At 41.4% G+C, this 24,497-nt stretch overlaps 2 protein-coding genes across 8 annotated transcripts in view; one reads left to right on the forward strand and one right to left on the reverse strand.

Moving 5' to 3' along the window:
• The first annotated feature begins 1,400 nt into the window (after positions 1 to 1,400).
• On the forward strand, positions 1,401 to 20,258 carry MDM2 (MDM2 proto-oncogene). 6 transcript variants are annotated; one of them, XM_054846792.1, is made up of 12 exons: positions 1,401 to 1,548; positions 2,149 to 2,221; positions 4,409 to 4,483; positions 4,864 to 4,997; positions 5,156 to 5,205; positions 6,524 to 6,591; positions 6,748 to 6,841; positions 9,311 to 9,471; positions 10,438 to 10,593; positions 12,207 to 12,284; positions 13,809 to 14,424; positions 15,750 to 20,258. In XM_054846792.1, exons 2-11 carry the CDS (start codon positions 2,153 to 2,155, stop codon positions 14,376 to 14,378), a joined length of 1,455 nt encoding a protein of 484 aa, XP_054702767.1. In that variant the 5' UTR covers positions 1,401 to 1,548; positions 2,149 to 2,152; the 3' UTR covers positions 14,379 to 14,424; positions 15,750 to 20,258. The 6 variants fall into 6 exon arrangements, with proteins under 6 accessions (XP_054702767.1, XP_054702738.1, XP_054702777.1 ...); XM_054846763.1 differs by having other exon boundaries at positions 13,809 to 20,258; XM_054846802.1 differs by having other exon boundaries at positions 9,314 to 9,471; positions 13,809 to 20,258.
• Positions 20,259 to 21,399: 1,141 nt separating this feature from the next.
• Positions 21,400 to 24,497, reverse strand: part of CPM (carboxypeptidase M) — a 36,434-nt gene continuing 33,336 nt past the window's right edge. For both annotated transcript variants that reach the window (XM_054846826.1, XM_054846834.1), the window contains 3 exons: positions 23,964 to 24,116; positions 22,798 to 22,946; positions 21,400 to 22,079 (listed from right to left, as the gene is read on the reverse strand). In XM_054846826.1, coding sequence (XP_054702801.1) covers positions 21,843 to 22,079; positions 22,798 to 22,946; positions 23,964 to 24,116 — 539 coding nt within the window. In that variant the 3' untranslated portion in view covers positions 21,400 to 21,842. The remainder of the gene's footprint in view (positions 22,080 to 22,797; positions 22,947 to 23,963; positions 24,117 to 24,497) is intronic.

The following is a 24,497-nucleotide window of genomic DNA, read 5'->3' on the forward strand; positions in this document are numbered from 1 at the left end:
CCATGGTTCCTGAGAATCTATATTTGGCCAACGGACAAGTCCAGGCAGTTATCCACTGCTTGTTTGGACAAGTCAGTTGTCATGGAAAATTAGCATTACGCTCACTCTGCTCTAGCGTATCTTTAAACTCTATCTGCAGTACTCATGTTCTCTAACAAATCTTTTCACTATTCAAATATAATTTTAAAATGTCACCATGAGCAAAGAAAAAAACCCTGAGAATTAGAAAAAGGAGTCAGACTAAAAACTAACCAGTTCTAGTTGAAGTGTAGCAATTAATAAGTACCTATCAACATACTTCCAAATACGCTTAAGATACTCAAAACAATAGAATGGGAGATGACAGGAATATAGGACAATATAGCAGCATTCAATTCTCTTTGCATGTAAAGATTTCTTCTAGTTTCCTCTCCTAAATATCAGTGAACAAAAAAAAAACCACCACCAAAACAAACCTTAAAAAGCACAAATGAGCATTGCAAATCAAACTAGTATCCAAAGGTGTCATTACCAGGCAACCAACGCTTTTATTATTTTGTCCCTGTATTTATGTGGACTATAAGCAAGAGTCTCTGCCTTTATTAACCTTGAAATAAGTTGACATAATGTTTTCTATCACTCACATATGCTGCAGCTGGATTTACGGAAGTACAAGGTTGCCATAAGTCGTCTTAAAGCTGTTTATCCCCAAACAAGGTCTGATGTTTCAGAACATGACAAAGTGGGGGTGCTCCACGGTCTCGCTCTGCATGGGCAGGGCTGTGCCTCAGAACTGCTGGATGTGTCAGAGGGGAAATCAGAGACATGTTCAACGTCTGCCTGCAACCGAAAGTTTTTTAAAACTTTTAGCAGAAGCAAGGATCTGTAGGGAACATTCATACTCTTTTAGGTTCACTGTTACCAACAAGCCCTCTCTTCCAGCTCTCTCCTCAGTGCTTCACACCCACAAGCCACAACGTTTTGTTTACCACAACCCGACAGTTTTCGTGGAGTGGCCGTAAACACAGCCGGGAGGGGATAAAAGGCGACGAAGGACGCAGATGAGAAAAGAAAAAGCCGTCAGCAAAGCCCAGCCCAAGCGTCCTGCCTCCCCGCTGCCCTCCGGCGCGGGTCTCACCGCACCTGCTGCCAGGCCTTCGCCTTGTTTGTCCCTCAGCCTGGGCACTACTTTTCTGTTCCGCCCGATGCCCGGGCTCCGGCTCTCCATCCCCTAACACCCTGGACGGGGGGACGGGGGGACGGGGGGACGGACGGGCGGGCGGGCGGGCGGACAGACCAACAGCCCAGCACAGCCCAGCACAGCCCGCAGCCGCCTCGGCGAGAGGCATCGCCTGAGGTCCGCGCGCGGCGCTCCGCGACCGTTGCCCCGCTGCCCGCGCGCAGCACGGTCGTTGCCCCAAGACCGTTAGGGGGCGCTGGGGAGACCAACGGGCCGCGCGGCGCGGGCGGCCAAAATGGCGGCGTTGGGTGCGGACCGCGCTGCGGCGTGGTAGGGTCCCCGGTCCTCCGCCCGCCGCGGGCCGGGCAGCGGAGCGGGTGCGGCTTGTGGTGCGTGGAGATACCCGACTCGTTCGGGGGCAGGGGCTGAGGGGTCGCTCGGGGCTCGCTTTTAGCGCGTGGCGGCCTCGGTGCTGGGGGAGGGGCGGCTGAAGCGCGGCGGGGCGTTCTCTCAGGGTGCGGCGCTGAGGCGAGCGCCGCGTTTGCCGCCCGCGGGGGGAGCGGGGCCGGCGCGCGGGACGGGACGGGAGGGGGAGACGGCGTTGTTTCTCCATGCCGCCGCTCCCCCCCGTTTCTGGCGGCTGCGGTGAGTCAGTGTCGGCCTCCGCCCGCCCGCCCCCCCCTCCCTCCCCCCCCGCGGTGACTCGGCAGCGCCGCCGCTCCTGGTCATGCTCAGGCATGTCGGGCCGCGGCCGGCGGAGGAGCTAAGCCCCGACTTGCCTCCTCTTGGCAGCGCTATATAAGGCCATCCCCGGCCCGGCCTGACACAGCTGGGATACTTGCCGCCGGAGTCCGGCGTGTGGGTGAGTGGGCACCGCCGAGGTTGTGGAGAGCGGCTCTGCGCCCGCCCCGGGATCGCTCTGTGCGGGGGGGAACCCGGGTTGTGTAGTTGTGTTACACGTTTTGAGGTTGTCCTCCCCTTAACTGCAGGCAAATGTGCAATACCAAGATGTCCTCCCTTACGGATGCCTCTTCTGTCACGGCTTCGGAGCAGGAGGCGCTGGTCAGTAGCTCTGTTGGACGCGCAAGTTTTTCGTGTTTTTTGCAGAGTTTCTATCTGCTGATTTAGAAGGGGTGCTTTGCTCAGCTAGCGATGGTTAGAGAAAAGCCAGGAAATCCGGTGACGATGGTCTCTCTTTGATCTTGTAATTGTGAAGCAAATGTTTCTTATTCGTGGTTGAGAGTCGAGGATGTTGGTTGAGGTCTAGGCTGTTTCCTGGAGACCTTTGATGGTCAGGTTGCTTTCCTTTAATAAAAAGGATCTTGTGGTCCGATGTGATCATGGTACGTATTTTGTGTGGAAATTGTTAACAGTTCATAACTGAAGAGTTGTGGAAGATCTCCGTTATGGAAAACATAAGCTGTGAAATAATCTTGTCGTTACAGCTGAAGGTTTTTGAATTTGGCATTTTCCCTTTCTCCTTTATTGGAATTCATAAGCAAGTTGTAATAAGAGTCTTTTGTGTTTATGGCTTTGCACATCCAGGCTTTTCATGATACAGTGACAGTTCTGCTGTCCTGGCTCTCTATATGTTTTCCTGAGGATGGAAGCCTATGTGTTGTGTTATAACTGAGATGTGAGTTAAAAACAGCGTGTGTACAATGACGGTTGAACTGCATTACTTTTTGTGGAAGGGTAAAGCTTAAAAGAGTAGTCTGATAGCAGAACTTAAAAAAGCGAAGTAACAGTACAGCAGACTGTTCAAAGTTGATTTCTTTTCTCGTTTGTTTCTTTTTTTTTTTTTTTTTTTAAAATCATCATAATGTGATGCTGCCGTCAGATCTGCATGGCAGAACTTCATACTTGCAGGAGTCAGGGAGAGAGGGCTGAGGAGCAGAGGGATTCGAACCCATGGGTTTAGTTGTGGATTCAGACATCTGAAACTGTGCTTTGCCTTCCTATGCTCAGCTGTCATTAATAAGTTACCGCTTGCTTCCTTTATGAAACTGTAATATATGCTGCGTGCTGTAAATAATTCAGCACTTAGGGGTGAATAGACATCTAACGTTGTCCACAAGCTTGTTTATTGTTTTCATTATGTGTGATTCTTGCAACTACTATCTTGTTAATGCACTAAAACTTAACATTTGTTTTAGGAGATACTTGAAATGGAATGTAGGGAAGTTTTACCCTCTTCCCTTAAGCATTTATTCTTTGTCTCAGGATATTTTATTCATACTTTCCTATAAAATCTTTGTTTTCAATAGTGATTATTTCTTATTTTAGGGAATATGTTAGGATAGCTAAATATTAGCCTGTTCTTAGAATGGTTATCCTATTGTTAAAGTGGCAATACTAGAAGATACTGCATTGGGAAACGTCAGTGGTTCCACAGGCATTTTCTTTGCATTCGTGGCATCTCCTGCAGCTTGTTCTCATCTCCTGCACTGGTACTGGCACAGCTGTTTGTGGAACAGTGCAGTGAATGGGATCAGAATGCTGCTCTGGCCAGAAATTTAAAAAAAAAAAAAAAAAAAAAGGAGGAGGGAAAGTGTTGTTGTGGGTTGGTTGTTTTTTGGGTTTGGTGGTGTTTTTTTTTTTTTTAACTTTTCCCTCCTCTACCTCAGAAATTGTCATAGACTGGCTGCAGATATAACTGCTGGTACAGTGTGGGGGTGAGAGGCCATTGCAGAGGTAGGAGTGTTTGAAATATGATGGAAATGACAGGGTGTGCTTACCCCAGCTAAGAAAAGTCTTCAGAGGTAAAGCAGCCCAGCTGGCAAATGCAAAACCGCAGCCCCAGAAAGTGTCAGAGGGAGAGACCAGGAAAGAGGTGGACTAGTGCTTTGCTTTGTGACTTGCAGTGTGGACCTGGCAGTCCCAGAAGTCCGTTTGCCTTCCTCCCTCCCCTTTGGGAGTTCCTATAGTGACTAAAGGAGTGAAGCTGAATTCAACAGGACCCAGCCCTGTACTTGAAACCACCAAACGAATCCTGTAGCTCAAATCGAGGAATCTGTATGTACCAATGCAAGGTTGGGGTTTGAGCTAAGATGTACAGTGTGTGAGAAGTTTAGTATGATTGAGTTCGTGTTATTTTCGAGTTTAACTTTCTAAAGTAAAAAAACTTGGTTTTAACGTAGTTGTGTGTTTGTATATCAGTTTAATACAGAAGGAGGAAGCCAACCTGTATAAATACTGCTTTGTTTGGTAAATAATTGATGCATACTGTTTTTCTTCTTCCCCACACAGGTTAAACCAAAGCCGCTATTGTTGAAGTTGTTAAAGTTAGCTGGTGCAGAAAAGGACACTTTTACTATGAAGGAGGTGAGAACTTTTAATCACTAAAGGTAGATTACAGTGAATGCAGATAGATTGTTCTTTTGTTTTGGGTGAATGGGGGGCAGTGTACTTCACAGCTTATCTAGCAGATGTTGAGACAAGGTATTGTTTTTATCCTCCTGCTGACTTGTTAGGTGGTGTTTAGCGAGTTTCTCAAAATCTGAGTTTCTCAAAATCTGAACAAACTATCTGGTGGTCAGCAGAATAGCAGAGTACTTGGGGAATGATAGATGAAAATCGCAGCTCAAAGGGAATTTTAGGCAATGTGAGAAGAACAAATCTCAGTGAATTTGATGTATTTTCTCTTACACTTGAAACAACAGAACCTGGGAATCTAATGTCTGTCTATGTCACTTATTTTACAGGTAATATTCTATCTTGGACAATATATTATGTCTAAACAATTATATGATGAAAAACAGCAACATATTGTACACTGTGCAAATGATCTCCTGGGGGATTTATTTGGAGTAACAAGCTTTTCAGTAAAAGAACACAGGTAAAATGGGATTCTTTTTTGAGAGTCTGGTTGTGAAATAATGGAGAACATAATGCGTATGGCCTTTTTTAACTCTCTGCATCTTCAAAGATGGTAAGCTCTGTTTTATAATTACATGTAGCTAACTAGCAACATCTCTTTCTTTATCCCTATCTAAGGAGACTATATTCAATGATTTCCAGAAATCTGATAGCAATCAATCAACAAGGTAAGCTAGTGTGGGGGAGGACCTTTTGTTTTGAGAATTAGCAGTAGGGAATATATAACTTACATTAACACATCTTCAAGTGTAGTGATCAGATAACGTTGATCTCCATAATTAGCGATTTGGCTTTACGCGCTACTGTCCAGAGCAATTGCAAATCAAAGCAAACACTGTTTCTTCTCGGGGAAAAAAAATAAAAATCTGAACATTTGGAGAATTTTGTTGGACTAGAACCCGAACAAGCACAATCAGAGCTGAACGCAAAAAGGACGAAATTGAAAAATTAGTCGCTTGCTTGTATTTCTTACAGATAAAGCCCTCAACACCATAAAAAGTTTTAGTATCAAAAATTAGCTTCTTGAACGTGTGCCAGCAATGAAGTCAGGGCAAATGCTTTTTATTCTTTCTGTTAGTGTTCTGTTTTAATTTTCAAAACTGAATGTGGAGCACACTTAGAACTGGTCACCCTCAGCTACACTGAGTCCTGTTTTAAAAAGTCTATACTTAAAAATGTGGCTTTGTGGTAACTTTGTGGATAGGCACTCCATAAATGGAGAATTGTTACATACAGTCATCTTTCCTGCAGTGTAAAAAAGCTCAATATAGCTGTAAATTTTGACTAATACAAGGAGTGAACCAGAACTTAAACAATGGAAGCCATTTTGTAAATTGGCTTCTAAATCCATATTAAGACACCCTTTCTTTCTGGTTCTTCCTAAAGGCAAGTGTTCAGCTGCTGAAGATAGGAAACATGCTCTCTTTATTATCTCTTAATTTAAGTTTGCAAGCGTAACAGTATCTCTCAAATTCTTTTCTTGAAAGATAACTTATTAATTCAGCATCTGTCTGGTAGTAAGCATATATAAGGAAGAACAGGTAATTTTTCTTCTATTTAATGTCTTTTTAATTCAATGTTCCTGTAAGATGATAGCTAGTAAAATAGACGTTGGAGAGGAAGAAGTGTAAAATATTTCCTGCCTGTATTCTTTTATATCTGCAGAATCCCAGCTAATGCACAGCCTTCATTTGAGGGCATTTATAATAAAAGTCTAAGCTACGTTGCGGTCGAGATTCCTTCCTCCTCCCCACTTTCCTACTTCAGTAATGTTACAGGGAAAGTGCTGCACACACCTGAAAAGCAAAGGAACAGGGTTGGTTTTTTCCATTGTTGCAAAATATCTGGATTTTAAGTTCTGTTTAGAATTTACTTTGTAAATGCTGTGAGGAGTTAACTTCTCTCCCTTACTTTTATTCTAATGTTTTTGAGCCTGAAATTGACTTTTTCTGCGGTGCTGTATTATGGTTTTTGGTTTGGTTTCAGACTCTACGCCTGCTGGCGCACCTGAGGATGATGCCAGATTTCAACTTGAAGAAGAAAGTGTTCTTAAGGTGATTTTTTTTTTTTTTAAAAATAAATGTTCTGAGATGTAATGTAAATTCTATTTAGTTTTGCATTATAGTGTTAATGATTTAGATGCAATTAGTTGATTCTAGTCTTTTACCTCATATTCATGCTCAGGCTTACTCAGCATTTCTGTTTACCAGGAATCTATGCAAGAGTTAGAAGACAAGCAGGCTTCATCTAACGTGACTTCCCGACCAACGACATCCTCTAGGAGGAGAACACACAGTGAATCTGGTATGTGCAGATTTATGATAAAGAGCTTTAAGTAGCATGGCCACTTAGGAAAAAAAGTACTTTCTATTGCCTTACTGACTTTAAAGATGCTGACAAATACTGTTCATGTTTCTCTGCTTATCTAAACCAAAACATTCAGTCTGGAAGAAATACACAATTCCTTGCATTGCTTCACTTTTGGATCTTTAGAACTGTTAGTAAGATGATGGAATAACTTGTTCCACAGATCTGTTAAGTTCATTCACATCAGCAGGACTTAATCAGTTGTGTTATCTTCATGATGAGAACACTTTTGTTTGTAATGGACTGATGTAGTCAAGTTCATTTCAATTCCCTCTGTAGACAGCCACAAATTTATGTTTTGTTTGCTCTCTATAACCAGTTTTCATTGGATTTCAACTGGTGGCACACATCCATGGTCAGATAGTAATGTGGGATGATTTTGGATATGTTTAGGTACCTGACCATTGATTAAGCACTTTTAAGTGACCATTTACTGTGGTTATTCAATAATTACTGGCAAATAGATTTTAAAAATGTGGAATGTTTCTTCCAGTAATTAGCAAGTAACAAGCTGGTCAGCATAAACCTGAATAACTTAAGTTTCACAATGGAAGTGTTCTCTGCAGTTCTACTTAAATACTATTCTGTGGAATTTTTTACATTACTTTATTCCATCACTTACTTCTGTTACCTCATGACTTGTTGGTTGTAATTACCTGGGCAGTGATAACCTTCTGTCGCTGCATAGAACTTCCTTTTCTTCAGTTGCTCAGGAACATTTTTCAATTCCTCAGCTTTTGTGTAGCATCTCTTTTGTGTTCATCATAGGCCACTGTTATGTTAGTCAGTCCAAAAACTGTGCTGCGTTGCTGAGCGGTTTGCACTAAATTAAAAGAACGTTTTAATGTTGTAACAAAAACTGGTGAAAGGATGGAAAGTCTTGGTTAATCATCATAACCTGTAATATTTAGGCATGACCCAGAGCACATAAGGTCCTGTGTTGTGCTTACTTATTGTAGGTTTGATTATTAACTCTTGTCTTTGCATCCGTTTATTAGTTTGTTACAACCTTAAAAGTTCTTTTAATATAGTGTTTTTATATACACTTTTTTTCTAATTTATAGGAAATCTTCCTTTTAAACAACTATTCTTGTTAAATTGGGATGGTAGCGGCTCCTTTGGAGCCGCTTATATAGTGTATAGAAACCTTGTGGTGATACAGTATCAGTACAGCATGGAGCCATGACAACTAAATGAGGACAACGTTGGACAGGAGCAACCCTTGGGCCTGGGGGCACCAAATTTGGTGGGGCTCTCAGGGCGAAAAAAGAAAAGAGAGGGGCTGAGCCAAGAAGCACCAAGGGAAAGTAAGAGAAGTCTCAAAGTATGTACAAGTGTTTTGTTCTCTTTTCTTTTACAATGAAAGATTCAAGACTTGAAGACTCGTGGATTGTCAGGGTGTGTTTTGCAAGGCAAGGGAGAAGCTGGGCAATAGAGAGTGGGTGCACAAGGCACCCATGGGGGGCAGCAGGCTCTTACCAAGGTCTGTTGAACTGAGTTATCAAGCCTCTTGGGGAGTTTTCACTCTGCTGCACTTTACATACTGACTTTGCAATGCCTTTTTTAATGAAATTGTTTCTTAGCAAACACTCTAAAAGTCAGCAGAGCTGAATTTTGACTTGCCTACCCCTAAAATGCTGTCCCCCTACTCCTTATGCTGCTGTAGGTGGTTGTTTCAAAACATGATGTATTTAAAAAGCACAGCTTAAAGCAATGCTTTCAAAGTTTGATTTTTTTACATGGTATGCCTTGAAGATTTTCTTGCTAGTGTGTAGTGAAAGTCGTAACGGTTTGTCACAAAAATCCTGAGGAGTAAATACAATTACATATAGTACAACTATTAACTGATAAGTTTGTTGAGGTATCTGAAACTTGAACCTGAACTTACCTTGCGTAGATGCTTTGTACGCATGTGATGTGGGAACTAGTTGCTCTGTCTCCCTGCAAATTCTGGGATGGATTAAGCAGCCCTCTGAAAGTGCCTTTCTGTCTACTGACTGTAGAGGGAGCTAGGACAATTAAGATCCTAATGGTATTCCTTAAAATTGGGAGGGGTTTAAGGTATCATGTGTGAAGTGGAGTAAAAATGCTTCCGAATTTGCAATTATTTCCTGCATGCTGAGACTGCCATTTACAAGCTGTACTGATGGGTTAAGTGGGGAAGCCAGCCCTTGAAATACTGGTTTCAGGAATGTTTCACGCTTTTCATGTTTCTCAGTGTTACTATGTCTTTGTTAAACAAGTTTTTGGTGCCTTTACTCTTTACCCATAAACTAATACTGAATGACTTTATTTTCCTTAAATTCCTATATAAGTAAATTATATTTTAAGCTTCTGTTAAGAATAATTAAAACTGCACATTGCATAGATGTTTTTGGAGTAATAAAAATTCTTGAATGTACCCAGAAGAAAATTCTTCAGATGATCTGCATAGTGACAGAAGAAAACGACACAAGTCAGACAGCATTTCATTGACGTTTGATGAAAGTCTCTCATGGTGTGTAGTCAGTGGTCTGTGCCGTGAAAGAAGCAATAGCAGTGATTCAACAGATTCTCTTTCCATTCCTGTAAGTTAATTTTTTTTTTGTGGTACAAATTTTGCAGATAGTACAAATGCAAATACGCATCTTAAAACATCATGTTCTTAATTCAAAACAGCAATGCCTTCAGTGGTGTCTGAGGAAGGAAAAGGGGCTGTGTCAGTGGAGTGGAGTCTTTCATAGATCTGCTGACAAAGCTGAAGTGAAATTTTTTTAAAATATTAACTTTGAATATTCTTTAGAAAAACAGATTCTTACTGCTTGGCACAGTATTCAAAAATATCAGATACACTTTGTGTTTTAGAATAAGTATTTCTTAGAATGCTAGAAGAAGCAAGCAGTCACAGATGTTCCATAATTCAGAATGGTTGGTAGTTCCAGTACAGCTTCAGGAGCTGTACATAGTGGTGCCCTGATGATACGCTGTATTCATTTTCCAGACCTTTACTGTTTTTTTTTTTTATCGTTGTTTTCAGCAAACACTGAGGCAAATTATCTGTGGTTAGGTTAAGTCCTGAAGAGCTAAACTGACAGTATTCCCAGTCTCATGCTGTATTCTGAATTGACAATACTAATGCCATTATCTTCACTCTTGCTATTTTATAATTGTTTAGCCACTGTCTCAAATTAAGGTTAACAAATTTGATGATAATGGAGAATTTAATGACATGTAGCCAAAAGACAGCATCTTCTTGCAGCTGTTCTTTTTAGGAGAGGCTTTGTGAAATAGTAGCTGCAGCCTTCAAGCTGGCTGTAGGTTGACTGCAGCCTTTTACTGCAGAGCCAGCAAAAGGCTTTCACATCTTGCTTTATTTTTACCTACCTGTAATTCGTTTGTCTCGTAAAGGATGTTCTGTCTGTCAGCAGCTGGTCTAATTTCTTCCATAGCTAATTAAACTGCGCAGTTTGGTTTTATCATACAAGCTATCTTAACAGTAATTGTTGTGGATATGGACTGGTGAGGTTGAATGTGTACTTCTGTCTTTTTTTCAGGATCTTGATGCCAGCTCATTAAGTGAAAACTCTGATTGGTTTGACCACAGTTCTGTTTCAGACCAGTTCAGTGTAGAGTTTGAAGTTGAGTCTATTTATTCAGAAGATTATAGCCATAATGAAGAAGGACAGGAGCTCACGGATGAAGATGATGAGGTACATACTTGGTTTGGTTGGGTTTTTTTTTCACTGAGTGAGGTGAGAGGGGAAAGGAAACTTACAGGAATACTTTATGTTGAGATTGCACCAAGAAGAAGCAACTCTTCAGGTTTATTTCAGGACTGCATGTGTTCTGTTACAAACTGCACCCAGTTGTTCATTAAATCAAATTACATGCCTGTGCAGTTGGGTCACCATTATACACGCACCAGGCAGTAACCAGAATGGTGCTAAGGCTTTCTGCAGGCTCTGAAACAGACTCTTGACAGTCTGGAAAAGTCTCTCTGTTTAACTTCACTCACTAGCCGTTGGAGTCGATGGCAGCATGTGTACTTGAGTCTGTTTCTACATTTTTAATTATAGAAGTATGTGTCGAGCTTTCACCATACTCTTGATACTGAATGAAAACTTTCCTAGTAACTCTTTGCAAAGCGATATTTCTGAATCATTTGCCTCTATGAATATAAATGTTTCATAGAGAGGCTGGAACACAATGTTAGAAACTTTCATTAGGAGGCAAGAAGACAGTAAGATTCTCACTACCATAATTTTCAAGAGATCTGGAATGTCAGGAGTGAAGTGGGCATTTTTTTTTTTTTATGGGTTAGTTTTCTGTTGACAGAAATAGGCAGAATTTACCAGGGACATACATGATTGTGATACTTGAGGAGCTGAATGGGACTGACTGTACTGATGTACACCGGGTTATAGTGCTGTGGAGCTGCACCCTGAGATAAGGTGGTGACTTGGAGGAAGAAAGGATTGAGGTGTGCCCCTGCTCCCAACAGCAGTCTTGAGAATTGCAGAATGGTTGAGGTTGGAAGGGGCCTCTGGAGGTCATCTTATCCAACTCACCTGACTCAAGCAGAGCTCATTGCCCATGGCCATGCCCAGACAACTTTTGAGTATCTCCAAGGCTGGAGACTCCACAGCTGCTCAGGGCAACCTGTGCCAGTGCTTGGTCACCCTCACAGTAAAAAAAAAAAAGTCTCCTGATGTTCAGACAGAGCCTCCTGTGTTTTAATTTGTGTCAGTTGCCTCTTGTCCTGTTGCTGGACACCACTGAAATGAGCTTGGCTCTGTCCTCTACACACTTTCAGGTATTTATAAACATTGATAAGATCCTCTTTGGCCTTCTCTTCTCCAGGCTGAACGGTCCCAGCTCTCTAAACCTTTCTTTCCTCATGTGAGAGCTCCTCCAGTCTCTTAATCATTTTAGTGGCCCTCTGCTGGACTCTTTCCAGTAGCTCCATATCTCTCATGTACTGGGAAGCCTAGAACTGGACACAGTGCTCCAGGTGTGGCCTCACCAGTGCTGAGCGGAGGGGAAGGATCACCTCCAGACTGGAAAGTGGTACCTTCTGTCTAGTCTACATTTTTCTTCAAGTGGTCTGTTACAAGTGTGAACAGAATTCTTTTCCCCCAAACCAGTCATCAGATTTTTTTGGAGTTACTTGCTAACATAAATTAAAATATACAGGCTGCTTACTACATTTGATTAAAAGTCTATCAGAAAAATCTATTGGATTAAAAATCTATCAAACTTTTAATTGAATGCCAAAAACCAATTACATCAATACTTTCTTAATATTTTTTTTTATTTAAACCAGGTATATCAGCTGACTATTTACCAGGATGAAGATAGTGATGCTGATTCATTTGATGAAGATCCAGAGATTTCTCTAGCTGTGAGTAAAAACTTGACTGGCGAAGCATTGTAAATTGGGTGAACTGACAGAGTAGGTCAAGGAGTATAGATGAATTCTATTGCTACCAGTGATTTTTTTTTTTTAAAGAATTAAATCAACTTTTTCTTATATGTTTGAAGATTCCAAGACAATAGTTTAATTACTGAACATGTGATTATTAAGGAACCTTGTTGTGTTGTTTATTTTATTTTAAAAGTAAGCTTCCTAATCCATTAAAAAAACCCCACACTAACTTAGTTTCACTGACTTAATGGAAGGAAATTATTTGGAGCCTAAATCTGACACAAAATAAAAAAAAGTCATGTATATTTTTAAAAATTCCTATAAATCATAATATCTAGTTTTATTGTCCAACCTGAATGAAGGAATCCGTAGCATACAGATGTGAAGACAAACCTGTTTTCAGAACAGTACTGCAAAATTAATAGACTTTGAGGCTTTTTCTAGATTGTGTGAGACCATTCTCGAAGTGTGGGAAGAAATTCAGGGGTTTGAGGCAAAGTATGCAGATGTACAAAAAGCACACACTAGAATTAAAAAGCAGTGTATGTATCTTTTTGTTTATACTTGCTTTTCATAGTTGAGGCTTGAATAAAGCTGTTGTCCAAGACTCTTAAAGTGTTCCAGTCCCTTGATGGTCTGCGGGCCTGAGAGATTTGACTATGTGTGTAAAACACAGGGCTAGCCACCATCTAAAAACATAGCACTGCTTATGTGTGGAAAAATAGGTCAGTACATTATTTTTAGGAATTAAAATTGGTCTCTGAAGCTTTTGATGTCACTGATGTTATTTAGGACTCAAACCAAAACGTGCTTCAAAACTTCTGAATAAGTTTTGGGTTGTTTTTTGTTTTCATTCACCATACAGCATGGATTAATTATAAGAAGGTTCTGTGTCTTTAAAACAAAGTGTGTTTTTTAATGAGATAGTGGAGTATTTTCAGTGTAGTGTATGGAGTAACCTCTGAGACAGCAGTGCAGCGCTTTTTTTTTTTTTTTTTTTTAAATGGCCAATGTTTTCTACTCTGTAGTACTACTGTGTCAGAGTGCCCTCACCTGGCCATTTTGCACACCGACAGCTTAACATCCCACAGCTTAAATGTCCCGTCGATCTTGAATAGTTTCCACTTCAGAAGTCTGTTGTTGAAAATAATGGGAATGATGACCATTTTGTCAGAAAGAAGTTTTTCATGAGATTCCCTGAAGACTTTTGTGATCTGGTTTCTTCAATTTTGCCTAAGACATGATAAATCATACTGTTCTACTTTCTTTTTATTTCACAAACGTACTGCAAGAAGTAGTTAAAGTCTTTTAAAATTCAGACTGTTTTCTTCTAGAACCATAAAATGGGACAAAACACTAAATGGAATTTTTAAATTACAAACAAGTCGATAGCTCAAGATAACTATTATTTTGCTGTAATAAATTGTTTATAATCTGTGAATACTTCAGTTGTAAGTGTTCCAAGTAGCTTAAGATGTTCCAACCTTTAATTCACTAAAGGATTATTGGAAGTGTCCTGAATGCAGCGAAATGAATCCTCCACTGCCACGACATTGCCACAGGTGCTGGGCCCTTCGTGAGGACTGGCTTCCAGATGAAAAGAGTGATAAGTTGGAAAAGAGCAAATCAGAAAGTTCCTTGCCCCTAGAGTCTGAAGAAGGTTTTGATGTTCCTGACTGCAAGAAAGTGAAAATGATTGAAGATAAAGAACCAGCTGTAGAGGAGAATGAGGATAAAGCAGTACAAATGTCTGAGTCCCAGGAAAGTGAAGATTATTCTCAGCCATCGACATCAAGCAGCATGTTTTGTAGCAGTCAGGAGGACTATAAAGAACCTGAGAAGAGAGAAATGCAAGACAAAGAGGAAAGCGTGGAATCCAGCCTGCCTGTTACCAGCATAGAGCCCTGTGTCATATGTCAGAGCAGACCTAAAAATGGCTGCATAGTGCATGGCAAAACAGGACACCTCATGTCATGTTTTACGTGCGCGAGAAAACTGAAGAAGAGGAACAAGCCCTGTCCGGTGTGCAGACAGCCCATACAAATGATCGTACTAACTTATTTTAGTTAGATGGATGTTGACTGGAAAGCAGCAACTTCATAAACTGGTTCAGAGAGTAAGAAACTATTTTTGTATGCTTATTGGAAAATTAATATTTTGGGACTCCTTACACTTGCTAAGAAAGTAATTGCTGAAATAAATGCACTGAAGTTGTTGGGAGGTCAGCCTAATACTCGTAAGCCAGCTTGAAGGTTTTAAATCCTTCTCAATAGAAATAACCAATTCCTGTGAACTACCTGCCTCTCCAAGTGTTTTATGTTTCATACAAGTTAGTGACATTTGTTTTACTGGATTAAATACACACATTAAAAACCCAAATTCAGTGATTAAGAGAGGAGAGATGTGTTGAAGAGTTTGTTAATGTGAGTTCCTCCTCTTAAGAAGATAGAAGATTCTCCTGATTCCCAGTATCTGTTGTCTGGTGAAGACACCAGGCTCAATCAGAACCCTCTGAATAAGTCAATAAAATAAATTAAATAGAATCTTGTCTCCCTCATTCCCAAAACTTAAATTCCTCCAAGTAACCAAATTATGGGGGAGATCTTACCAGGAAGTGGGGGAAGATGTGATAGGAAATCATTTAAGGTTTTGGAAATGGAAAAGGGCGTTGTATGTCCTTTATTTTTACAGTGTGCATTGTAAACTTCAGGGCTGTGTGTGTCCTGAGAAGTCATTGATCACAGTTCAATCTTACAGTTATCTCTTAAATATCCTGAGAAACTGGCTTTTAAAATGCTTTGTGGGTTTGGAGGTCTGTACTAACAGGCAAGCTAAATGAAGGAGACGCTATGTAATATCAAGTCAGGCAATATTAAGGGACAATCATACTCTTTTTCTGCACTTGTTTTTGAATTCAGCAGCATAGCATGCAGCTTGATCACTACATCCACTTGAACAAAAATTGTAAGGAAAAAAAAGTCCACCTCCATCTGCAGAAACAAATAAGCTGTGTAGTTCTAGTTCATATAGACATTCTTTAAATTCAGTAGTCTTGCCAGCTTATGCTGTTCTAATCTGTATCGCAAGAATTCAGCAATGCTGTTGCAAAGTGTTTGGCCAACTCAAAATGGTCTCATTGGACCTCTCTCTCCATTACTGCTTTTAGCTCTTGTCTCCTCACTGTACTTTGTCAAAAACTTTGAGAAACTTAACAGTTCCTTTATTAAGGAGTCTACTAACTGACTCACTTCCGTGGTGTGTTCGGAGTAGGCTGCGCGAGTGTATTTTGGTAAGCTCAGGTATCTTCAGGATATAGTTGGATTACTCATCTGAGCTGTTTTTTCAGATGAACAGTTTCTGTACCAGTGGCTTGTATTTATTCTTTTGGAAAACTAGATTACAAGAGGAATTGTATGTTCTTAGCACCTTTTAATTTTACAGGTAGTTGCTGATCATCTGCCCAACAGAGAACAGCAAATAAGGAGTTTCGGTGTCAGGGGAATGCCAAGAATGGGGATGTAGCCCAAATGCCTAAATGCTGGGATTGTGCTGGGTTACCATCCTGCAGGCCAAGGCTGAACAGCTTGCTTAACAACATCAGCACAAAACTGGTGATGCCTGCGTGCTAGCACAAAGACTTCTGCTGCTGTAATTACCTTCAGGTCGGAGCTGAAATAGTTATTCTCTTATAAAGTGTATGTAAACCAGGGCTGCCGACGCCTGGAACAGAAGGAAGTACCTAGGACAAGGACATAAAGCTGTACAGGAGAGACTCAGTAAACCCTTGGTTGTTACTTGCCTGCAAAGAAATAACTTCATAGGTAAGGACTTAATTACCAGGATCAGTCGTGATTTGTTCGTATATTTGAGCTAACTTTTGAAAAATACTGGTATCATCTCTGAAGTTTTACCATAATTCATTTTAACTAAACAAAATGTAAAGCCCAGTTGTATGCATTTCTTCAAATTCTTACATGCAAATTTCTTGCCCCTTGCAATTTGTAAAGCAGGTAGCTGGAAGTTCTTGAAGTTCTTTGGTCAGCAGTAGCCTTTCACGGGGTTTGATAGTACTTCAGCCTGAGATAGAGAAGTCCTGTGGGCAGATATTTAAATTTTTTAAGTAGGGATGCTTCTAATAGATGGTTACCTGCCTTAATTCACACTGCTTCCTATTTAGTTTTCTTAATTTTTGATTTGATAAACTTAAGTGCAGTGAAGCTTGCAGAGGCTCATCCACTGCACCTGCAGGTCAGAACCAAATAGCAGTCACATCATGGTCTGGAATCTGCAGCTGAGAGAATTGTAGACGTGCATGTTCGGGAGAAGCATTGACAGCACGGGGACTGTACTTAAAAAGCTTCGTCCCTTACATCATCTCCTGTGTCTTACACTTTTTCAGTGCAATACCTTCTGTGCAGTCACTGGGATGGCTGTGTAACTGCAGGCCTGGGAGAGTAGCTGTTCTTACCTAGTTCCTGCAGATTCAGATTGTACCGTCCTGCTCTTGGCATTCTCTTCTGCTCCCCTTAAGTGGGCTCCGTATTTAGAAGAAAAAAATAATTCAAAGGCAGGTATGGTCAGAGTGATGATCCTTACTGTTCACAACCACTCAGCTTTGGAATTTTTCTTCAAAAACAATTTAATCTCCTACTAACGCTTTATACTTTGGCAAAAGATAAAGTGAGAGCATACAACATAATGAATTTTCCTTTTTATGATCTAAGATTATACTTCCCTAGCATGTCTTCTGTGGTGGAGGACAGCCCTGGAAATACCCTCCACTCTGTACAATGCTGAGGAAATGGGTCATTTTGACTTCTGCATCTGCAGCCAAACTACTGTGTCAGAGGGAATCTTTTGTTTGGAATTATATCTTCTGGCTTAATATTATTCTTAATGACTTCAAGTAAAACTTTAGGGGGTTTTGTCTCTTTTTTTTTTTTTTTTTCCCCCCAAAGCATGCCTTATAAATAAGTGAATGATGAGCATTGGTGTCTATTCCAGCTCCTGTGGGGCAAGGCTGGCAGGCAGCACGCCTGTGGCGCTCAGGGGTGTACGTGACGCTGCAGCCCTGGGCCCAACAGGCTGAAATCCTTGGGTCTGCTTCTGCACGTGGTGACCAGCCTGCTGTTCATCACCCTGTTCATGCTGGCCTTTAAACGCATTTCTGGCCTTGGGTAGTGGCATGAGAGTTGGTAAAATTTTAGCACAAAAGTTAACAATTGCTCTTACTTGATAAGGTCTTTGAGATCCCTATTTAATATCATACACATTTTAATCTTTAATTTATTGCAGTTTGTAAATATTCTTGTGCTTACAGTTACCGTTTTGAGCTTTAATTTATTGAATTAGTCTATTGGTACGTGTGTAGATACATAAATATACATACTTAGTAAATCAGTCACAAAAAATATTTAAGAAATTGTAGCATTAAAGAGAAATGTTCAGATTATATTCCGATTCAGAGGGGCATAGGAAGATTTATGGCTTTGTTTCCTTTTTTCCTTCCCTTAAAACAAGTTCTGCATTGAATCTGAACAGCGTTTATTAAATAGAGATGGAGGCTGGTGCAACAGTAACAGAGTTGAAAATATTTTGATACTGTTTTCCTTTGGAACACTTTTGCATCTTTGAGAACAGTGGAGAAGCTGCTCACTGCTTCGTTGTGCTGATAACGTGGGAGGTGATGGCCTGGGAGATGGGGGAAGGGAGGTGTCAGAGTGAATGGCGGGGGGGAACTGCTGTCACCTTTGAACGTGTGACCCAGAAAGGTGAAGGGATGGCCAGAGGCTACAAAATGTGACAGGACACAATTTTCAGTAATTGTCATAGCCTGGTCCTTTGTGCACTTCAGGTTAGACAGTAGTTATGTACAAAAGCTACAAGAACTCACATTTATGCTTTTTTATAAAGCACAATAACCCCACTTTTTTATTAAATATGACTTTTTCCACTATGTAACTACTTACTAGTATTGATATTCAACTCGTGATCCAAGGAGGCAAAGTGAAGTACTCGAGGCAGGTGTAAAATGGCTTTGTTTCAGGATCTGACACTTCTCCAAAAGGCCAGAAGCGCTGAATATTAAAATATTTGAGAACCTTTAATACTGCATCTTCTCTTAAGATTTATTAGTTATGAAGTCTGCTACTTTTGTCCTTCAAAAAACTTGTACAGCTGAAACAAGTAGCTGGATTGCTGATGACGTTGAATATCCATGCTGCAAAGATGACATGTTTTGATGAGCAGCACCCCTTGAATGTTGGTTGTTAGTGTTACCAGCGAGTGTGCAGGAAGAAATATGTGCTGCACAGGGGGCTGTGGCTGCCATGCCAGTTAGCGGGTTCATTTGGGAAGGGTACAAGCACTACAAAATCTTCACTGACGAAAAGCGTTACGTTTCTTCTGACAGCGTGGTACAACTTTTTCACTGAGTTCTGTTTGCTGTAAACTTGTTTGCCCAGAGAGCTTGTGGATGCCCCCTCCCTGGGAGTGTTCAAGGCCAGGCTGGATGGGGCTTTGGGCACCCTGGTCTAGTGGAGGGTGTCCCTGCCCATGGCAGGGGGGTTGGAACTAGATGATCTTTGAGGTCCCTTCCAACCCTAACTGTTCTGTGATTCTGTGATTGTTTAAATGTCGCCATCTCTGAGATGCCTGTGTGGGTACGAAGCTACGTGCAAGGCTTCAGGCAGGTTTTGCCCCTTAAGGACTAATATGAGGGAAAAACAATTTCTTGTCCTTGCAGAAAGTGTCAACAAGAATAACTGTTTCAGAAAATTGTGGTTTACAGAGTAGAAATTAGAAAATTATTAGAAGGATAATGAAACTCAGTAAACTGAAATGAATAAATGGGATTAATATAGGGGTGAAGAACTTCTCCACATCTTAATCTAAAGCTGTTGTTGTATTGGGGTGTAACTTTAGAACTAAGAGTTGGTAATTTTAAAGCAGTTAACTTATTCAGCCTGTTAACTTGCCATGCGTATGGTGGGGCAGCAGTTATCCCAGGAAGATACGACATTTTGTTGGGCAACGCTCGGCCTAAAAAGGGACATTTGCTGTTGTGGTGCTTCCTTGTGGGAAAAAGCACTTCGTCAGAGCACTGGCTCTCCTGGCTGGCAGGTGTGTGTCTGCTCCGGGGATCACCTCCCCACTGACTGAACTTTTCCGCTCATCCATGCCCGAGTCCAAGCCTCGCCTTGAGATACTTGTTGTTTAAAGGTTGCACAAGCAATGTAAAGCAAAAAACACCCCACCCCCCCCAAAAAAAAGCTGGGCTTAAGGTTTCTTTTAATAATGAATTGCACTTACTGAACCTGAAAAATGGTTGCTTTTAGCTAATGTGTTTTTAATTTAGCACCAATGTGCTGAAAGCTTCAAGTGAATGCCTCTCTGTAGTGTGTGTTGGGGTGTGTGTGTGTATATATATTCTATATGTAAAATTTGATTATGATACTTTAAAAAGTGTTTTATCCCCTTTGAGTAGATGTTGCTGTAACTTAACAGCCTGACTGTTAAAGGACAGGTCTTGGTTTTGAGCTAAATTAATGGCTGTCAACATGACGATTCCATAATTCCTAAACTACCAAATAGCTTTTCAGAAAGCAGAGTCTTACGTTGTTGTCTGACTACATGTAGCTGAATGACTATTAAAAAGACTAGTTTATAGTAAATTTAAGTAACTATGCAATTTTGCCACTAGTCCTAGGTGAACACGCTTTCAGGAACTTGTGGTGGTGCGTACCCTCTAGCTACCCAGCACACATACTACCGCGGTCAGTAACCACTGAAATGCAAATACCCACTCCAATTGCAGAGTATAGATCCATTTATGAGAAGAATTTTCACGTGTATTGTGTTTGTCTTTTGGTTTTCAGTTTTCCCTTTTCTGAGGCAATTAAATACTATGTTCCATTTAAATGCTTTAAATAAAGATTTGTTTATATACTCCGTGGTGCTCCTCTTTCATGTCAGTGATGTGATTGTTACATATTCTGGTACTTGGGTTTCATACAGGTCTTTAATTCTGTGGGTTGGCTACTGGGCCACTGGATTCTCACAGATTTCTTCCTTTGGGGGGATTTTAAACTCAAGGCAGCTCCAGTTCTCTCTGCTGGAAGTGATGGAAATGTGATCAAGTATCAGTGGTGGGATTGGTGGATGATTATTTACTTGTCTGATGACTGGGTAAACAAGCCGGGGAGAAAAGGTAGAGAATTCAAATGGCTAGGATGAAAACATTCAGTAAGCAGTATGTTGCACACACAGCCCTCATTCAAAATCGGTGTTACTGTTTCACTCTCTGAAGTGTATGTACAGGTTGTAGATGACTGGCAGCCCAGTGGTGGATGCCCAAGCTCTGCAGCCCAGCTGCTGGGATGCAGTGGGACAGGCAGGGGTACAGTTTCAGTAGAGGTGGGATGGTGAAGGCAGCATCAAAAGCTGATTATTTACTGTGTACAGGAAAAGATGGATAGTTCCAAAGATAATATCTTCTGGTTACTTTTGAACTTGCTTAAGAAAATTACTGGCAGATAAAGCTTTAAAATAAACACCGGGGGTGGTACTAACTGGCTTTTCTTGATAACTTTTGTGTTTATTGGACTGCTTTGGGGGCCCTGGAAATGACTTGCACCTGGCCAGGCAGGAGAAATGGGCTTACTCTGCCTGTAGTGCAGCCCAGCCTTGCTGAGCGTGCCTGGCCCAAGCCGTGCTGTAACAGGGCTGTGAAACTTTAAACACTTTAAAGCCATTGCTAAAACCATCCAGGTTAAAAAATTGTAAGTTGCATGCAGTTCTGTTCCATACCAAATTCAGTTAAAAAAAAAAAAAAAAAGGGCAACAGCAACACCACAAAGCTGTCAATGACTGTTTCCACATTGTTTTCCATAGCTCTGTCTTAGAGGAACACCATTTTCAGAGACCCGAGTTACTCTTTTGCACAGATTACCATCGAGCTTCCAGCAACGGAGCCCTTCGGTGCATACTTAAACGTCATTTCCATCTTCATGTCATCCGCATTACTGGTCTTTACCTTATTTCAGCCCTGGACACTCTCATCTGCCCAGATAAGACAGCGCACATGTAAAAATACCGTTCCTTATTTATAGCAGTGGCTTTATTATGAGACATCAGGATCAAGCTAATTGCCTACACAGTTGTGTGGCACATTAGCTGTCTGTTCAATGAGGAACTTGAGCTGGTAGGAAAAACAGTTGCAGTACAATCCCAGACTTTTTTGAATTCAAGCAAATTCTTCAGAATATATTTGTGCTTTCTGCATCAAAACTACAGTTACCTCCACAGGCTGTACAGTATCGCTTTAGAGTATTTATGTAGAAAAATACCATAGTCTATTATAATTAAAGTAAAACATTTGATTGTCAAGCCACTGTTTTACAAAATACAATAAACATGACTGTAAATCTGAGAATTTGGTTTATAAACACACATTCTTTTGCACATACAATTCTTTGCCTGAAAAGCCACACATGAGCAGGAAGATGTTGCCTTGCCACGCCCTGTGGTTCCTGACTATTTGAAAATGACCAGCATAATGGTCATTAACCCAAAGACATGTAGAGTTGGTTTCGCTGCAGCTGATGAAGCCCGTTCAAGCTCTTGGTAGAGGGGAGTTTTGGGACATGAACCAGCTGTTGATTGGATGGAGACTTGCGAGAAAGAGAAGTCATGTTTCAGAGCACTGAAGTTACCGGTATTGTCGGGTATTTCCACTGTCTCCAGTATCGATTTAAATCCAGGTACAGTAGCCTAGGAGCAAAGATGAAAGAGTTCTTACTTGGTTTGAAACATTGAGTTCAGCTGTGAAACAATCATTCTCTAATGTGCTTATTTACACTGTCAACATAGAGGAAAAGTGTTCTGAACCTAAGTTTGAGAACAGAGAATGAGAAAAGTTTTTCATATTGTAGCAATAAGAGTAAGCCCCCAAACCCCCTGACATGAAAACAGACTATTAATTTATAATGTGGGGCACTGCATGCTGTACAAGAGACAGAATCCTGCAGTTCCGCTTAGGCGTAAGCCCTTGGCTGCAGCAGGCAGAACCTCCGCTGCAGGGATGGCCTCTAACACCAGCTGCTGACAACCACCACAGAGAAGCTGTTCTGACCCAAGGAAATAACTGTCAGTGATGGCATTGTCAGGCCATCGCTGCCTGGGGCTCTATGGATCCCAGCCTCCACCTCCTCACCCTTCAGGTGCTCTGCACTTTGTTTCAAACACCTCAGGCTGGTGTCACCGTGGTCACCATCATCCCAGCTCGCTCCACCAGCTGGGTCAGATAAGCGCTTATCTCCAGACACTCTGTTTTCAGATACTATTTTCTTTTAAATCTCCTAAAGAGTCTTTACAGCTCCTGTATATGACTCGAGCAAGTTGAGCTTGTTCATCTATGAGGATGCAAGCTCATGGTGCTCAGGAACTCGATGCAATTAGAGACAATAAGTCAGTAAGGCCGCACACTTACGTTGATCACATAGGTCCCAGGCAAAAGGAGAAGAAAGTACTCCCCGTGTTTGTTTGTTCTGTAGGGGCAGACATGAGGCCTGCCTTTGGCTTCCACAATGGCATTGGGAATAGGAGTCCCATTCTTATCAGTAACTTGGCCCTTCACGCCTGTGGAAAAGGGCGAGGAGAGAAAGATCACAACCTGGACCTGTGATGAGCCTCCTCCAGGAAGGTCAGACTAGCTGGATACACTCAAAGGCTCTTTCACTAATTTCGAGCACATCTAATGATGTCTCTAGTCACTTCTATCTTACTGGAGGGAACTGAAATAGAAAATCTTGTTGTTAATAGTTTACCCTCACATTAAGTTAGAAAGCAGCATTGTAATCTCTGCTTCTACATCTCATTTGCTGAAAGCATCATATATTATTGTACATGCCTTTTACTGAAGGGTTTCAATTTTCACTACTGGTTTGGGATTTTTTTGCCTTTTTTTCCCTTTTAAATTTAAAATAAGTCACCCTCTTATCTAGTACTTCCCAACAGCAGATACCAACACTGCCTGCTTATGAAGTAGTTTCCCTAAATTCTCACACACCACTTTTGAGGCAGCACTGGCATTAAGCAGAGATAAAACAGCCGTCAGACATTCTGGACAACAAACCACAAGATAAGCAACAGATTTGTGCAAACCCTTCCAACTCATTGTAAAGTACCACTGCATCACTAACTAGCAGCTCTCTGCCAATTGCGAAGTCAAGATTGTGCCTAGAAAAGCCTTACAAAAACACAAAATCCAAGCAGCAAAGACTTGTGAAATGTGCACCTGCACACGCACATCTAGAGATCTCTGACATAAATGACTGCCCCAAGGCTGCTGAGGAAAGAGGGCTCCCTGAGGGGGGCATGGCAAGACAGCCCCAGGGGCCTGTCCCTGGCTCCTGCCCAGGCACAGTTTAAGCCCCGTGCACCACTGTAGTAGTGCCCATCGCCCCCACCTGTAAGCCCTCCTCCCTTACCCACCCCTGGCCTCGTCACATTTGCTATTCAGAAGCGACAGCTCCCTAGTTCATGCCAGACCTCCTCGCCTGGGAGCTGTGACACTGGCCCAGGCTGCTGAAGAGTTCACACTTTGCCCACCGGCCCGGGCAAAGCTTTAGCTCCCTTCCCCATTCGCATACCCACCCAGATGTACTTGTTTTATATATTCGATTAGAGCAGCTTTGTTGTCTCTCCAGAACTTTTCCAGCTGGTCAGCTGGAGGATATTTACAGCATGACAGCTCCAATGTAATTTCAAAACATTGTCCCCAGACATAGTTGTAATCTTGCATTCCACCTTAAAAGTGAAATAAAACAAACAGTGTTCAGCTGCAGAGAAGCACCAAGTTCAAGCTAGAAGAAAAATAGAAGAGTTAAAATGTTGATATTTGTGTCACACCTGTAAGAAAAGTAAATCAGAGAAATTATTGCTTAGTGATACACTTGTATTTACTGCCTCCTGTGGAAAACCAGCTTAATTACTCCAGTTACATGTATAGTGTTGTTTTCTAAAGCACAGCAGCGTTTCAGGAATGACGACTATTATGGCTGAGGAAGGGTGGGTCTGACTGAAATTCATTCAAGCGCTCCCATCTAAGTAAGGGCAGATAAGTTCACAGGCTGGCAGAGTTTGCCAGTGCCAAAGCCATCCCAAGAGCCTCTTAAGGCTTTGAATTCA

The sequence above is a fragment of the Grus americana genome, chromosome 1 (assembly GCF_028858705.1).
Source record: "Grus americana isolate bGruAme1 chromosome 1, bGruAme1.mat, whole genome shotgun sequence".
NCBI classification, from domain to species: Eukaryota; Metazoa; Chordata; class Aves; order Gruiformes; family Gruidae; genus Grus; species Grus americana.

Coding starts and splice junctions, on each gene's coding strand:
- MDM2 (XM_054846763.1), top strand. CDS start 2,153: ATGTGCAATACCAAGATGTCCTCCCTTACGGATGCCTCTTCTGTCACG. Junction 4,998..5,155: donor TTTTCAGTAAAAGAACACAG/GTAAAATGGGAT, acceptor TCCCTATCTAAG/GAGACTATATTCAATGATTT. Junction 10,594..12,206: donor TCACGGATGAAGATGATGAG/GTACATACTTGG, acceptor TATTTAAACCAG/GTATATCAGCTGACTATTTA.